This window comes from Pelophylax lessonae (genome assembly GCF_965119305.1).
Source record: "Pelophylax lessonae genome assembly, chromosome: 1".
NCBI lineage: Eukaryota > Metazoa > Chordata > Amphibia > Anura > Ranidae > Pelophylax > Pelophylax lessonae.
Window position 1 is genome coordinate 557,553,066 of NC_138768.1, and position 18,124 is coordinate 557,571,189.

General features: G+C 39.9%; 1 protein-coding gene across 1 annotated transcript in view; it reads left to right on the forward strand.

The window, feature by feature from the left end:
- LOC309548519 (beta-1,4-galactosyltransferase 1-like) overlaps nt 1-15,186 on the forward strand; it is a gene marked incomplete at its 3' end in the record, with an annotated part of 52,291 nt that extends 37,105 nt beyond the window's left edge. The window contains exons 3-6 of the mRNA XM_082248482.1: nt 3,201-3,323; nt 7,225-7,329; nt 14,886-14,994; nt 15,085-15,186. Of these exons, the coding sequence (XP_082104608.1) occupies nt 3,201-3,323; nt 7,225-7,329; nt 14,886-14,994; nt 15,085-15,186 (439 nt within the window). The remainder of the gene's footprint in view (nt 1-3,200; nt 3,324-7,224; nt 7,330-14,885; nt 14,995-15,084) is intronic.
- Nucleotides 15,187-18,124: the final 2,938 nt, after the last annotated feature.

The following is an 18,124-nucleotide window of genomic DNA, read 5'->3' on the forward strand; positions in this document are numbered from 1 at the left end:
ATGTTTTAAAATTAAAAAAAAAAAAAACCTTCTAGAACCATTTTAAATCTGGATTCAAATCTAAGCGCTGCAGCAATACAAAAGTGTGCATGGCTATTATTAACCCTTTCATTGTCATACAATTATTAGAGAGCTACCTATTCATTCACAAAAGGACATGCCGTATTTACTAACTCTGTATTTATAAGTAAACACTCCTCTGTGTCTATTCAGGACAGGGTGCCAGCAATGCCTGGTGTCTCCACGGCTACAGGTGTGGGAATGCAGCAGGGAATTTGAGGGCACAGCAGAGACACTGAGCTGTGCTGGGGACACAGACCTAAGCTGTTTGCCAGTGCCTGCCTGCCACTGAGTCCTCCCTGTTGGGTGGTGGCTGCTTCTTCCCTGCACAGCCTGCTGTTTTCCCTGTTACAGGTGGCGAAAGAGCTGCAAGGGGATTGAGGGCACAGTAGGGGGGGGGGGATCAGTTGTGCAAGGGACACAGAATTAGTTTTTTTGCAGCCACCCAATAGAAAGATGTGTGTTGGCAGGGTGGCAGCTCTTGGCGTTTTGGCAGCGGGTAGCAGAGGAGTGGGGGGACGACACATTTTATATGAATTGCTGCAGTCAGCAGCTCGTTATCTGTTCATCATAGCTATTCCATTAATATGCAGAGTGGAAAGGACCATTCTGATAGAGGTTCATGAAGCATCCCTAAAGCACATATTGAAAGTACATGTGTACCGCTGCTTGTTCAACAGAAGCTGGTCTAACAACGGGGTTCTGTAACAGTCATGCTGGAAAACCAACATACAATCAGCTCTTGCAGCCAATGGTGCGCTGATCAGTATGTTCTGGTGGGGTGGGGGGTACAAAGATACAGTGGGAGAGATCACTTTATTACACATTATTGTTTGATGCGGGGATCTCTCAGGGATTTCTCAGTTTGTTTTTCAACCCTCTGGTTGAAGGAAAAAAATATAAATAAAGAGATATGTGTGACTCGTACACACTATAAGAAAATCAGGCAAAAATTTTCACTTAAAGAACTTTCCTACAATTTTCGTATAGTGTGTATACAACTTTCGACAGCCAATTCCAACTTTTCGTACAAAAAATTCCCAAAGGGAGAAACTCCAGGATTTTTCTCATACGGGAACAGATTGAAGATTTTCCTTTAATGTGTACCATTTTCGTATGATTTTTGTATGAGAAAAATCAGGAAAGAAAGACTGCGCATGATCGAAAGCAATAAACAAAAAAAAACCCTTTGTCGTATGAGAATTTTCGTACAAGTTTCCGTTTATCGGTTTTGATTGGCTGAGAAACAACGAGCAAAATCGGACGATCGTTCACCCAATTTTCTTATAGTGTGTACCCCACTTTAGCCTAAGCTTGAAACAGTATTTAAAAAGCAGCAAATATAAACATACTGATCTGGCCAGCTGGAAGAAGTTCTGTTCCTCTGAATGCCCTGCGCCCAAGGCAGCAAAACAAGAACTGTCTTCGGCATAGGAAAAGAAACAGTAAAAAAAAAAACCCAAAAATTTAATTTGTGAAAAGTCTTAGTGAATCATGGAATGACTGTAAAATCTTAAACTGCTACTAAACCCAGGAACATGCATTCACTATATCTGGTCTCCCACAGTACACGGAACAAGAAAATGTCATTATTTTAGTAAATTTAAACTGCTAAATACCTTTTCTCATGAGCAGTATATACTGTAGCAGTAGTGTGACTTCTATCAGTGTCTGGTTAAAGCTTGTAGGAGAAATTTTCATTCTGCCCTGACTGTCCTATGAGGATGCATAACCGCTGATCCTCTGTCTGGTCAGTGCTGATTGGCCCTGTGTTGATCACATGCACCCTCTAAAGAAATAAAAAAAACTTTCTAGCAATATACACCAAACTTAGCATGTGCAGAGTGACTCTATAAGCTCGGTGTTATCAGGAAATGGATTGGGGACAGTGGAAGAAGGGGAGGATCAGGGAAGACAGGCTCAAACAGGCTTTTTACACAATGAGGAGGATTAACCCCTTAGGTTCCACAGTGAGTATAACAAGCATGCTTTACTGCATATACAGACTGATTTTACTGTTGTGGGTTTAGTAACCCTTCAAGTTCAGAACTTTATAAGCATTTGCAGAAGTTCCATTGCAAGCTGACATAAAGGATTCCATTTGCTGTTGCTTTTACCAGAAATTCCAGTTATAGGTAGCTATAGATAAATTTACATTTTTCCATGGCAATATGGCATATTGGATCTAACAGGTAGCTCTGCTTAAAGGTCTCCCTTATCCACATTCATTCTACCAAATCCACAAGTACACTCTATTGCAGAGATTAAAACGTTAAAAAGAGGAAACCATGTGGGCTGTGTATAAACATTTCTATAAAGAGTGTTAATACAGGATTGAATCCTGGTCTACATGGTTTTTTTTTTTTTTGCATGCTCTTTACTTTGGCACATTCACAATTCATTACTTAGCAACATGGTCATTTTACTTTTTTGATTCTTCATTAAAATGTTGGCTTGCACCTTTTCTGTGCACCTTAGACAAACAGAAGGCACAAAGATAACACACTGCATTCAGCAAACTAGGGCCACAGCACACATATTGAACATCAGTGTACAATTAGTTTGATAAGGTCCAGGAATTGCATTTTAGGTGTAAACATTTGCAAATGCATGTGGGCCTTCGATCCTTAGAATTTGTGTTTGTAAGGAAATTAGTCCCAGTGTGTTGATCTTGTACCAACCTAACTATACTAGGACTTCTAGGTCTCTTCAGAGGTATTATAATATAGCAGTATTTAAAAAAATCACATTAAATTCACCCATCAATCTGTACACAATGCTGTGAAACATGTATTGACAGTAGTATTTTAGGACATTTTCAAAATAACCAGTAGTGAGAGAAATAGGGCTTCCATTGCTGGCTTCCCTGTAAGCATACTAGATAACTGATTGACTTTGGTTTTTATCACTTTCTGACCCTAAACAGACATTCAGATTAGAAAGTCAGAGTAAAATTAGCATTTTCTGTCTTCATAGCAGTTCCAGCTACATTCTTCAAAGATACTGAAGCTATTGGATTAGCATTACAGCCAGGGTACTAGCATTTTCAGAAGAAGGAATCAGCAGATAGCTGGGATTGCTGTACATATTTTGTTTGTTTAAAAATGTCTCCTATTATACTATTTTCTGGTTTTCCACAGTCTACCTTATAAAACTGTATTTGGAGGAATAGTGGCCTTCACTAAAGAACAATTCCTTAAAGTTAATGGATTTTCAAATCTTTTCTGGGGATGGGGAGGAGAAGATGATGAATTATACAACAGGTTTGTTTCAAACAGCTATTTTATAATTAAAGAATATGTAAATCTAACATTTCTTATTCCTGATATGTGCCTGCTGTACTGTAAGAATATTTAATAATAAATATCTTGCGCTCGTACTTAATTATGTCAGAATATTTATACTGCTCTGAATATAACAGTTTCTTTATTTATGGTTAATAAGCAAAGATCTATGAAAAAGGAGAGTCCTCACCTATACCACAAATCAATGTCGTGAATTCTTTTTAATTGATTAATTTCTTTTTAAAAGCATATACCAATCTTAGTGAGTACAGTCTACAGTATGGAATATATATAAAAATATTTATTCTCCAGACATGTAAACACAATATATGATCAAACAGGAAGTGACACAAAAAGATAACTCTACAGAAAAAATACTAACTTCAAACAATCAATGCAATGTGATGTTTAGCTCAATAATGAAAGTGAAAGTAAAACAAAGTGAAAGTGAAACCAAAACGAAAGCAAGATTACCATTCCTTCCCAGGTATAGTATAAGCCATAAATTAATGTTCTATATAAACAGACTACAATGGTCTGCGTAATGCATAGCCGAAAGTCACATCACTGCAGATGAAATGAGAATAAGCCATGCAAAACGGAAGACTTAAAATTGCAAATAATGCACTAAATCTGATATTAATAAAAATGTATAAAAACAAAAATCAGCTTTTTAGAGAAAAATCTACCATGGTTTATACGGCTGGGATTGTAATCTCATTACCCTTAAATTTGCAATATAAAACATATAAGGAAGGAATAAACAATTGTTGAATAAAATCAAATAATACAGCAAGGCATATTTACCACACTTAAGATGGCCGCTAGCTTCAAATGGTGTTACCAGAGTCCTAAGATGGATGCCAGTGAGGGAGGAGTTTCCTCCAAGTTTCAGATGAATGATGGACAAATAGAGTATGTCTGGATGAGTCTATCGAGGAATGTAATAGTGTGTGTGATGTAAGTGTATTGTCTGATGGGCAGTGTAATGTGTGTCCTCTCTCTCATCTGGGTTGGTCTTTTATATGGTAAGAACAAAGAGCTATAAAAATTACCATAAGTAAAACCCAGAGGGATGAAACATTATCTCCATTGGCTGGGATATTCTATACCTAAACTGGTGAGGTCAGAGACACACCTCTTTATATAATTAACCCTATACCTTGGATAATAAAGTTAAATGATGATTTCTCTATATGTAAGAGTAATCATAAAACACATATAAAACTTTGTCCAAACTCCCAGTACATACATAAATGTCCATCTTATCTCCATCATTCACTTTGGCAAGTAATGCCATTTCAATAATTATATTTTAATACAATATAATATTTTTATATGGGAATATCTAAAATTATCTCAAGACTGCACCTGGTATTTTGTCTCCAGAGGGCAGTATCATACCGTTCATTAGATTTTGTATTTAACATAATTAAAACATTTTGTTATCTGATGACCTATTGACCTCTTAGCTAGTGAAAAGCCATTCATTATTTGACCATGCCATAGGGCTGTCAGGCATCTAGTCTAGGTTTGAAGATCTATTACTTAGTCTCTTTTAAAGCAACGCTTATATAAACACTCCTACCACATACCTTAAAATGAAGTAATTAGTATTCACTTTAGTTTTAAGTCTAAGTAAGATTACTACTATGAGAATATAAACCCAAAATGTGATATAACATTCCTAAATATATATGTATATGCCTTACACAATATAATTACATAATTATGGCTAATATCTTCTCACACATAATGATGTATATATGAAAACTTATATGGTTCATCTTTAAATGTCTTCTAGAATATACTGGGGTATTGTCCATTGTTAAATACTTATAGACAGACTGGCACTACCATCCCCTTAACATCTGGTATCAGACTGACCAAGTCTTATCTGATAGAGATGTCAAGGTATCAACTTATTTATGACAAAAGAAAATAGAAATGTCTGCTGAAAGTATAGAACCCTATTGTTGAAATTCTATGCTCTCTTGTAAGCTTGTGAGAGACATTTTGCAAGAATACATATATGAACTCTATTTCACCCTGAACAAGATGGACGCCATGCTGTACTGTTCAGCATCATAAGATATGCATTTACATGGCTTTTAAAATCATTTTTCTTTTTACCTATTATTATTTTAATAACCCCCAACAGTCCCGACAGTACCATGCACTTGAAAAGTATCCTTTTCCCTTTGTATTGCTTCCCTTGTGTAAAATCCCTGGTGTTCCTGCCAGTCCCTCTGCTTTCCTATTAAAAAGTGACCACATTTGATCTCTTTGGCCTGGTGTCCTTGGAAAGTTGGCCTTGTTCCCCTTCTCTTCTATTCTGTTCCTGCTTTTGCTCTTTTGAAACTTTCTTTCTAAATTGTTTTTGATGATAATGCCGGGTCCTGTATCCCGACTTCTGGTCCTATTGGAGGTTTATCACACTATAGTACCTGTAATACCTTCAAATTTATGTTAATATTTTTGATGGGTTTACTTCGGGTTTATACCTCTGGGCTAGCAGTGTTGGGGGTCACTAGTTACAAAGTAACGGATTACAGTAACTACATTACTTTTTTTGGTAACGAAGTAATGTAACTAGTTACAATACTAATATTGGTAACTACACTACTTTACTAGGCTATAGGAGGTAACTACACTACTTTACTAGACTATAGGAACGCGCTTTCCTGCGTTACCCAAGCCGTGCGATACTATCGTTATTTCGAAGAATAGAGAGGGATGAAGTTTATGACTTTTTGTTGCACTTTATGTTTTATTCTGTTTTTTCAGGTTTTGTTCTCATGTTTCCCAAAGCCTGTGTTTATACAATAAACTCTATGCAGAAAGAGTGTCATGTATCTTCTTCTACACGGTCAATTAAGAAAGAGGAAAGTAAAGTAATAAGTAGTGAAGTTACTTTTCAAATGCAGTAACTAGTAAAGTAATCTCGTTACAATTTACAGAAGTAACTAGTAACTAGTTACATTTTTTGAGTAACTACCCCAACACTGTGGGCTAGTCCCTTGATGCTAATAGCTTGTGAGTACTGCCTGAGTGAGACATAGGACTATACCGATATCCCTTGATTTTGATTTTGATAATACTGTATGCCTTTACCATTCTTGATAGTCTTTAGGAATGTAAAAATATCTACTAAATTGTATTACTCTATTTTGTAAAACTAATAAAAACGATTGAAACAGAAAAAGTGACCACACTAAGCAGCACATTCTTGATAAAAATCTGCTGCCATCTACCAGGATGATGAAGATAAAAAAAGTTTGGACATTTCAGCAAGACAATGATCCTAAACACAAAGCCAAGGAAAGAAAATAAAGCTGCTAGAATGGCCCAGCCAATCACCTGATTTGAATCCAATGGAAAATCTATGGAAAGAACAAAAGATCAGAGTTCATATAAGAGGCCTAAGGAACCTTCAAGATTTGAAGACTGTTTGTGTGGAAGAATGGGCCAGAATCACACCTGAGCAATGCATTCGACTAGTTTCTCTATACAGGAGGTGTCTTGAAGCTGTCATTACCAACAAAGGATTTTGTCTGAAGTATTAAATACATTTCAGTGAGCGTGCTCAATACTGTTTCCCTATGCCATTCCTTTTTATTACACATAACATAATTTCTAAACTTATTTGTTTTGGTTTCTTTTTATGTATGGATTACATGGGTTGTTACTGACATGTGGTAAAAAAAATTAATGTCAATAGCACCTTTAGAAATGTATTGTGTAATGTACATGTGCAATACTTATTTTACCCGCTATATATATATATATACACTATATATATTCTTTTTACATATGTACTATTGTTATGTCATCAGAAAACGATTCCTGTCAGAGAATGTCCTTTTTTTATTTATATTAGAGTGGTGGCTGCAGGAATGAAGATTGAACGTCCAAATCCAAAAATTTCCCGATCTAAAGCGATGCGCCATCCAAGGGATCCTGGAAATGAGAGGACTGGAAAAAGGTAATTTACATTTTTGTGTAAACAATTATCCTTTTTTTGAATGCTAATTGCCTGAAAGATAGTAGTAATATTTAGAATTAGAGATGGCGTTGCGGTTCGCTATTATATATATATATATATATATATATATATATATATAGCACTGGGGGGCAAACTAATGTGATTTTTTTTTTTATTTTGCATTGTATCAGTGTGTTTGGTGTGTTTTACATTTGAATTTGCCGCCGGTTCCACCCCCCTGCGAACGTCACGTCGCAGGAGACGGAAGCCGGGCACGGAGAGGATCAGGAGGAAGATCCGCTGCTAGACACCGCCGGGATACATCGCTGGATCCCGGTGACAAGGTAAGTAACCCCGCTTTCAGGATCCAGCGATGCTTCTGGCGGTACCCCGAGTGTGGCTCGGGGTTACTGCTTTTGGCTCTGAAATTTAACCCCGAGCCACGCTCGGGAATACCGCTAAGAAGGTTAACCCATCTTTTGTCTGAATTTATTTTTGTCCATTCTATCATTCGTGATAATATGACGGCAGTGTAATATCTCTTAATGTCTGGTGCGGCTAATTCCCCCTGTGATTTGTCTTTACTGAGTACCATATACTATATTCTTGGCTTTTTCCCCTGCCAGATGAACTTTGATATCATTGTTTTTATTGTTTTAAAATATGTCTGTGGGGTGGCTATTGGTAGCATTTGAAATGTGTATAAGATTGTGTGTAGTATTATCATCTTGACCATGTTTATTCGACCCAGCCATGAAATTGGCCGTGATGATATTTTTTTAATATCTGCTTTTAATTCATTTAGCATAGGAATGTAATTGGCATGATATGGGCTCTTTAGAGATGGAGTTAAATTTATCCCTAAGTATTTTAATTTTGATTTCGCCCATATGAATGGGAATTCCCTCTGCAGTGCTATTTCTTCTTTCTTACTTAGCCCAGTATTCAACATTTCTGATTTTATTGGACTGATCATAAAATTTGATAGTTCCCCATATTTTTTAAATTCTTTTATAACATTTGGCAGAGTTATTCTAGGGCTAGTGATGTACAGCAGAACATCATTAGCCTATGCTGCCACCTTATGTTCCTCGTGGCCCACTTTTACTCCACCAGTATCTACACTGCTTCTTATGGCAGCTAAAACATTCTGAAGGATGGGAAAACATTTCTGTTTACCTTTACCACTACTGGCGGATTCCTATACAGTGCTCTTTTCCATTCATTCATCCTAAGGCCAAGAACCATGTCCTCTATTGTTTCTACCATAAACCTCCAGTCCACCCTTTCAAATGCTTTTTGAGCATCAATTGACAGTAGTAGATCTGGTGTTCTAATACTTCTAGCTTTATTATTATTATTATTATACAGGATTTATATAGCGCCAACAGTTTGTGCATCGCTTTACAATGTGAGGGAAGACAATACAGTTATAATACAGTTCAAAACAGGATGAACTAGAGCAGGGATTCCCAAACTATGGTCCTCCAGTTGTTCAGGAACTACAATTCCCATCATGCCTAGTCATGTATGTGAATGCCAGAGTTTTACAATGCCTCATGGGATGTGTAGTTCTGCAACAGCTGGAGGGCCGTAGTTTGGGAATCCCTGAACTAGAGGGCCCTGCCCGTTAGAGCTTACAATCTAGCGGAAGTGTGGTTCCGTCCTTTGGAACGCATCGAAACCTGGACATCCGGTCCGCACACTTACCAAGCGGTATTGCGGTTTGCACTAAACTTAAACTGTAAGTGGATATTTATTTTACTAAAATACGTATTGAAATTACTACACTATGGTCGGTCTATTCTCCTTCATGTGGGACACCATATGAGACACCCCGGAAACGCCAGGAAGGGCCCGAGTGTTAGCGTGGAGATATTCATACACACCAGGACCAGTACCAGAACCATAGACCGGCTAGAGTTTGTAGAGGGATAATCGCAAGATCTCCTGGATCACCTATACTGCTGTGCAGAGCTTGCTACCCCTTTACAGGGGAAAGCATTGCGGTGAGTGCAATTCTTATAGGCGCACTGCATCACCGCACAGAGCACAGCCAAGTAAGAGATAAGCACAGTACCACCGTCCCACCTATTCTTTTAGCTTCTCATACACTTGGGATATCACAAGCACCTAAAAAGGATCACAAACTGTTAATACTTAGATTTGTTTTGGTACTACAGCACCTTCAAAGAGTAATGTGGCCGACAGCCCATCTCAGCACATAATATTGGGACTTTGGACATATTTGATCTGGAGATATTTATATATATATATGTATATATATATATTTTTATATATATATAATTTTTACCTAAAATACTATAGCACTATATTTATTTATCATACTTTGTACCTATACAGTAGGTATTCACCTTTTCACAGGTTTGACACTGCAGCACTTTATTTATTTATTTATCATTTTTCTATACTATAGAAGGATTTCACCTTTTCATAGGATTTGTTATCACATAATTTATCTACATATCGTAATTTTGTGGCACTGAGCATGAGAGCACTTTACAGTTATATCATATTGTATGCCGTGTATGTATAAGTGTGTTGTTATATGTGGTAAATGGTATGGTATGGTAAATGGTAAATGGTAAATGGTAAATGGTATGGTAAATATGTCACACCAATAACACTATAACAGATACATCATCACATACCAGTGTCAAATATACCAACATATATTAGTAGTAGCCCCTATACCCTTTACTATCAATATTTCAATTACTGGATTGTGATTCTGAAGCACAGGAAGGCCTAGGATCAAAGTATTGGATGGAGAGAAAATGACAAGGCATGAAATCTTCTCCCAGTGCAAAGCCCCCACTTATAACTGGAAAGGGTTGATGGATTGGAGCATATGATCTTGAGAGAAAGGCCTATTATCCACAGAAATCAGACAGACTGGTCAATCTAGAGCATGAGTTTCCAGGGACAAAGAGTTAATCAGAGTCTTATCAATAAAATTCTCAGCGGCTCCAGAATCTACAAAGGCCAGCAGTTCATGAGTAAATAACAGTGAGTAATAGTATGCGATTGTCCTTCTGGGGAGATGAAAGCAGACCTAAGGTGACCTCCCCACAATCACCTAGGTCCTGGAGTTTCCCAAATGTGTAGGGCAAGAACATAGCATATGACCCTTGGGGCCACAATACAAGCAGAGTCCCATGTTACGCCAGCGTGTGTGTTCCTGGGCAGATAAATGGGTGGAGCCTAACTGCATAGGTTCTTCCTCAAACCTGGCACTGGAGGTGGAATAATTAGGTGGCAAGGGAAGTACATAATTTGCCCCAGAGCTCTCACCTCCTCTCCCACTGGCGGCGGTCAGTTCTAATTGCTAGACACATAGCCTCCTTTAGTGAGGCTGGATAGGAAAAGTGGACCAGGGCATCCTTAATTGCATCTGAAAGGCCTATTCTAAACTGGCTGCGGAGAGCTGCATCATTCCAGGCAGAATCCGGGGCCCACTTGCAAAACTCTGAGCAATAAATTTCAGCAGTGTTAGTCCCTTGTAAGTTACGCAGGGTTGATTCTGCAGTAGCAGCATGATCTGGATCATCACAAAGCAAACCAAGAGCTTCAAAGAAGGCATCTACTGTTAGCAGGGCTGAATGGTTTGGTTCTAGGTTAAAGGCCTAAGCCTGGGGGTCACCGTGTAGGAAAGAGAGAATTATCAGAACCCTCTGATTTTCAGAGCCAGATGAGGATGGCTTTAGTTTGAAATATAATTTACAGCTGTTTTTAAAGTTGAAAAACCCCTTACGGTCACCAGAAAACCGTTTGGGTAGAGGAATTTTTGGTTCAGATGATGCAGTATTAGAAGCAGTGGTATTAGAAGGTGATTGCACCTTGACGAGCTCTGCGGCTATTTCCTGGACTTGATGGGATAAACTGCAAAGTTCTACTGAGCTTGCACTGGATCCATGATAGTCTTCCCTTTAAATGTATGGCTCATGATAATGTCAGGCTAGGAGCAGATAACAGGAAACAGTTCAGATGTGTGAATATGCAAAGGGTTTAATAAACAAGTGCACATACCATGAGCAGGTCTAAGCAGAGCAGGTCAGCTGGAACTTGTAGTTCACTGCAGCAGGTGAAGGTAGAGGTTGGCTGGTGCTTGTGGTTCACCGCTGCAGATGTAGCAGGAGGTTGGCTGGTACTTGTGGTTCACCGCTGCAGATGTAGCAGGAGGTTAGCTGGTACTTGTGGTTCACCACTGCAGATTTAACAGGAGATTCAGGGCAGGCAAGTAGTCATGCTGAGTCTGGCACTATAGTAGGATCAGGCAAAGCGTAGTCTAGACAAGCTGGGTCATATACAGGTAGTTTAGAGTCAAAACGGTACAGAATCAGAAGCGAGCAAAGCAGGGTCAAAACTAGCCAGGTCATAAACGATATTGACAGAGCAGATATTAGCTGGGTCAAGCGGGAGCACACAAGGTAACAACGCTATCACAAGCTCCCCCCAAATCCTACTGCTAATCTTGGCAAGATGTAAATTTGACCATCTCTTGGTCCTAGAGTAGCATATACTGTTCCTCTTAGGCACTCCTTGCCCATCTACTCTTATTATCTTTGGGTGGTGCTCTATCTGGTATGTGTGCAGTACTTGTTCCCCCTTGCATGGGGAAATGAGATTTGGGGCCTGCTAGTTAGCTAGAGCTAGTTAGCTCAGCCATCCTGAGCTCCCTAACTCTTTCCACCCACCTCCCTCTATCCCCCCCTGCAGAGTCCCCCCCCCCCCCGGTCAATCTCTTTGCCTTTCTTTGATTCGTATTTACAGTTCAGATTCTTTTCTTAGATGCCAATCACCACTGTTCTTGAAGCATTTCTTCTGTCTTATCTTTGAGCCAAGCTGGTATATTTGGTATAGGAATTTTCAGTTTTTACAGAAGTCCTGCATTTCCTCACGGAATCTTACTTTTGCTGTTCTCCCAGATTTGGGCTTTTTCTTCATAGTTCTGAAATTGCATTATTACATCTCTTGGAGCCTCTACTGATGTGCCTTTTGATTTTCTAATCTGGCATACTCTTTCTATTTTTACAGTAACTGTTCAGTTTCTTCTCTTTCAAGTAATGGTATGACATTTTCTTTCTCATTATACCCACTAACCTACCCATGTGTTGGTTTTGGTAGGTCTCTTATTCTCAGGTTCTTCCTTCTGTTCCAGTTTTCTTGGTCTTCCAGTTTGTATGCCAGGTACCTCTGTTCCAGTTTTAAATCTTTCTTTTCTCTTTTTAACTCGTTTATTGTTTGTGTATGGTTGTCTTGTCTTTTTTCCATTTCTTCCGCACGTGACAATAGGTGGCCTAGGTCATTATGGATTTTTACCATTTCAGTTTTTAAAGACTTTTCTAACCTTGAAAACTTAGCCACCATTTCCACTTTTGTGGCAACTGGGTGTTCATGTCTTGATCCACAATGTGGTCTGTCTCTGGGTCATTCACTAAATCCTGCTCTACTCTTGATTGCCCTAAAGTGTTTGTGTCCATTGATGATCTATATTTTTCTGTGTGATGATCCATTTTTTTCGTTTACTTCTGTCTGTCTTGTATGGGTTCCCTTTTGTTTTTCTGGAACCTGCTTGTCTGGGCCATCTTCTTGTGTCATGTATTGTTTGATTGTTCCAGGGCTTGAGCTTATCCTGGGTGATTTAGCCATCGCCACTCCTTTTGATGTTTTGCCTCTCATAGTTCTGTGTTTTTTATCTTACTCCTTTAAAATCGCAGTCTCCAGTGGTACTTTTGCGTCACTGTGTGGCTGATTAAAATCGACAGACAACCAACACTATGCAAAGTCAACAGCCAGATAGTAAAACAAAATGAAAAGGCAGGACTCACCACTCTGATGGGGGGGTCTGCAAGGGCATACGTAACTTGCCTTGGGAGGATCAATGTCCTAAGAAAAAATTGTGTGGGTCCAGAGGAATTTAGGATGATTTTGTTTTCCCAGCTCTTCAATCACCTCTCAGCAGAAAACACTATATGTGAATAACCGATCTCGGCCTCTTTTTCTCAGTCTCCACTCCTTAGCCGCGCTTGTGACTCCTCGGCTTTGTCCGGGGCTCCCCCGGATACTTCCGAGTGCAGTTCTGCCAGTTGCCCCTCAGCTGGTCCTGATCGTCTTCAGACACTTTCGGCCATTCTGAAATATATCTCCGTCTCGCGCCCTCCTACACAGCTCAGCAGTTGCCGACCCACCTGGGGTCCCCGGGATCCTCCAGAGCCTCCTACTTACTCTCTCCTCATTCCAGCTGGTTCACTACCTCCACCACTCCAGCCGTACACGTCAGGCAGTCCTGGACCCTCTTAGACCGGGGGATAGGGAGGCGGGATGGTTAAAGGGTATCAGGTATGTCACTGCATGGAGAGATGGCTGCTGGCGCTCGTAGCAAGGGCTCACCACGGGTGCCATTCATAGGCTCCTCCACCCTGGAATTTTTTTTTTTTATCTTAATGCATTCTTTGCATTAAGATAAAAAGCCTTCTGTGTGCAGCAGCCTTGAGGTCCATCTACAGTAGATCCAGCAATGTTGCAGCAGTGTCTCGGCTGCTCGGGACTCCCCTCCTGTTGGCTGAGACAGTAACAAGGCACCATTGGCTTCCGCTGCTGTCAATCAAAGTCAGTTAGCCAATGAGGAGAGAAAGGGGGCAGGGCAGGGCCGGACCACAGCTCCGTGTCTGAATGGACACAGGGAGCTGTGGCTTGGCTCAGGTGTCCCCATAGCAAGCTACTTGCTGTGGGGGCACTAGTCAGGAGGAAGGGGCCAGGAGAGGGAAATCTGGGGAGGGGATCTGGGCTGCACTGTGCAAAACCACTACACAGAGGAGGTAAATATAACATGTTTTTTTTTTTAACTAAAAAAAAATTATACTTTAGTATTACTTTATTGTAATTACCTGTCATGGTTGCTGATTTGATGAGCAATAGGGCCCCATGGAGATTTTAGAAAACAAACATTCTAAGCCTGGGTTCACAAAAGATTCAATGTGAATTCATAGCAAATTTACAGTGAATTTGCTGCAGAATTCGGCACCGCATCTACATTGCAATCCGTCCATGTGAACCAATTGCGGAGTGTATGTTAATTTAAAGACAACCCGCAATCAGTTTGCAAAATGCAGCACGATTTGAATAATCCAATTGCATAAAGGGTTCTGAACCAGTCTGGCGTAAATGCGGTGCGATTTAAGCCATACAAATCCATGGCTCAAATCGCACCCCAGAGACACCTCATGTAATTTGCCCAGGAATGTCCTCCAATTCCAGTGCGAATTACATGCGATGTCTAACACCGCAGCAGTGTGAACCCAGGCTAAGGGCCTAAAATCTTTCAGAATTCATTGGCAGGTTCATTTGACCTGCAGTTTGCATTCCCATTACTTTTGCATTCTCACAAAGGTCTAAAAACTAAAATAGTCAAGGCAAGCTAAATAATGAACATGCATTATATGAGTACAAAAAAGCTATACAGTTTCCTTATGTTATTTTATATACTTTCCTTACATGTATACAATACCTTGCTTTTGTTTTCTTTTTATTAGTTTCCACTTCATAAACAAGGCCGCTCAACTCATGCATGAAGATGGATTAAACACCTTGGAATACGAAGTTGTCAGCCACACTGAACATAGATTTTTTACAAAAATCACAGTTAATATAGGATCATCACATTAGGTTCCAATACTGTTTATCTATATTTGCTAATATTATAGTAATTTCTGAACCCTGGTTTGCTTAAAGATCATTCGTCTCTCCTTTTTGCAAGAGATAACGGACAATTTACGAAGCAAGAAAATTAGACCTACAGCTCCAAAAGATCTATGGAGAAGCATGGAAGCTTGATGAAAGTGAGCATCAGTGGGTGTGGGCTAGCAAAGAAACTTGTGATCTTGTGACAGAACATATTTAGAGTATAACTAAAGGCAAAACTTTTTTTTTTTGGTTGTAAATAGAGGGGAGAATGATTAGTATATCTGTCTGTTTCTATTGCTGTCTGTGTCCCCGTTAGGGAGATTCACCCTCTCTATTTGTCCCGTTTACCATTATCATTGAAAGTGAAAGTAAAAGAAAATCCCAAATTTTGGATTGTCCCCTGAATTGTAATAGAGGGGAAATCTTCCAATGGTGACACTAGTTCTGGTGACCTGGGAGTGTAGCAGCCAACGGTTTTGGTAAACCAGAAATGGACTCCGGACACAGACTTCCGGAAATGAAATCTTTTTATTCACTAGCGAAGAGGACTTAGTAGGACTTACGTCCAAGAAACTAAGGCTATATATATATATATATATACTGTATATATATATATATATACAGTGGGTACGGAAAGTATTCAGACCCCCTTAAATTTTTCACTCTTTGTTATATTGCAGCCATTTGCTAAAATCATTTAAGTTCATTCTTCTTCCTCATGAATGTACACATAGCACCCCATACTGACAGAAAAACACGGAATTGTTGACATTGTTGCAGATTTATTAAAAAAGAAAAAAACTGAAATATCACATGGTCCTAAGTATTCAGACCCTTTGCTGTGACACTCATATATTTAACTTAGGTGCTTTCCATTTCTTCTGATCATCCTTGAGATGGTTCTACACCTTCATTTGAGTCCAGCTGTGTTTGATTATACTGATTGGACTTGATTAGGAAAGCCACACACCTGTCTATATAAGACCTTCCAGATCACAATGCACGTCAGAGCAAATGAGAATCATGAGGTCAAAGGAACTGCCTGAAGAGCTCAGAGACAAAATTGTGGCAAGGCACAGATCTGGCCAAGGTTACAAAAAGATTTCTGCTGCACTTAAGGTTCCTAAGAGCACAGTGGCCTCCATAATCCTCAAATGGAAGACGTTTGGGACGACCAGAACCCTTCCTAGAGCTGGCCGTCCGGCCAAACTGAGCTATCGGGGGAGAAGAGCCTTGGTGAGAGAGGTAAAGAAGAACCCAAAGATCACTGTGGCTGAGCTCCAGAGATGCAGTCAGGAGATGGGAGAAAGTTGTAGAAAGTCAACCATCACTGCAGCCCTCCACCAGTCGGGGCTTTATGGCAGAGTGGCCCGACGGAAGCCTCTCCTCAGTGTAAGACACATGAAAGCCCGCATGGAGTTTGCTAAAAAACACCTGAAGGACTCCAAGATGGTGAGAAATAAGATTCTCTGGTCTGATGAGACCAAAATAGAACTTTTTGGCCTTAATTCTAAGCGGTATGTGTAGAGAAAACCAGGCACTGCTCATTACCTGTCCAATACAGTCCCAACAGTGAAGCATGGTGGTGGCAGCATCATGCTGTGGGGGTGTTTTTCAGCTGCAGGGACAGGACGACTGGTTGCAATCGAGGGAAAGATGAATGCGGCCAAGTACAGGGATATCCTGGACAAAAACCTTCTCCAGAGTGCTCTGGACCTCAGACTGGGCCGAAGGTTTACCTTCCAACAAGACAATGACCCTAAGCACACAGCTAAAATAACGAAGGAGTGGCTTCACAACAACTCAGTGACTGTTCTTGAATGGCCCAGCCAGAGCCCTGACTTAAACCCAATTGAGCCTCTCTGGAGAGACCTAAAAATGGCTGTCCACCAACGTTTACCATCCAACCTGACAGAACTGGAGAGGATCTGCAAGGAGGAATGGCAGAGGATCCCCAAATCCAGGTGTGAAAGACTTGTTGCATCTTTCCCAAAAAGACTCCTGGCTGTATTAGATCAAAAGGGGGCTTCTACTATATACTGAGCAAAGGGTCTGAATACTTAGGACCATGTGATATTTCAGTTTAGGACCATGTGATATTTCAGTTTTTCTTTTTTAATAAATCTGCAACAATGTCAACAATTCTGTGTTTTTCTGTCAGTATGGGGTGCTATGTGTACATTCATGAGGAAGAAGAATGAACCTAAATGATTTCAGCAAATGGCTGCAATATAACAAAGAATGAAAAATTTAAGGGGGTCTGAATACTTTCCGTACCCACTGTATATATTTATGTATATATATATATATATATATATATATATATATATATATATAATTAGCAATTGCTTCACAGATACATATTTCCTTATACAACATAAAGCTAGTAAGCAAGTAGCATACATTTTATGCAGCATCTAGAGCAAATTACATTTGTGGTTTCACATTTGTATGTCTTGTTTCTCTAACTTATTTTGGTACTCGTTGCTTAAGCATCAAGTACATGTCTACAAGGGAGAAAGAGGGGGGAAGAGGTGTCTGAGTTACAATCAGCTTGTCAGAAAGTCAGACTATCAGAAATTCTGCTGAAACTTTAAAAGTAAAACAACATTTTTCTTTGTGTTGTTTTGGGCATTGCCACATTCCCCCTTTGATTCTATCATAGTTAAAGTTTGAGCGGAGACTAAGCATCACATAGCATCATAGCCCCCCAGTCCCGGCAGCACTCATGCAGCCCCAGACCATGACACTCCCACCATGCTTGACTGTAGGCAAGACACACTTGTCTTTGTACTACTCACCTGGTTGCCGCCACACACACTTGACACCATCTGAATCAAATAAGTTTATCTTGGTTTCATCAGACCACAGGACATGGTCTTCAGCAAACTTTTTGTGGGCTTTCTTGTGCATCATCTTTAAAAGAGACTTTCTTCTGGAAAGACAGACATGCAGACCAATTTGATGCAGTGTGCGGCATATGGTCTGAGCACTGAGAGGCTGAGAGGCTGACCCCCCCCCCCCCCAGCCCCTTCAACCTCTGCAGCAATGCTGGCAGCACTCATACATCTATTTGCCATAGACAACC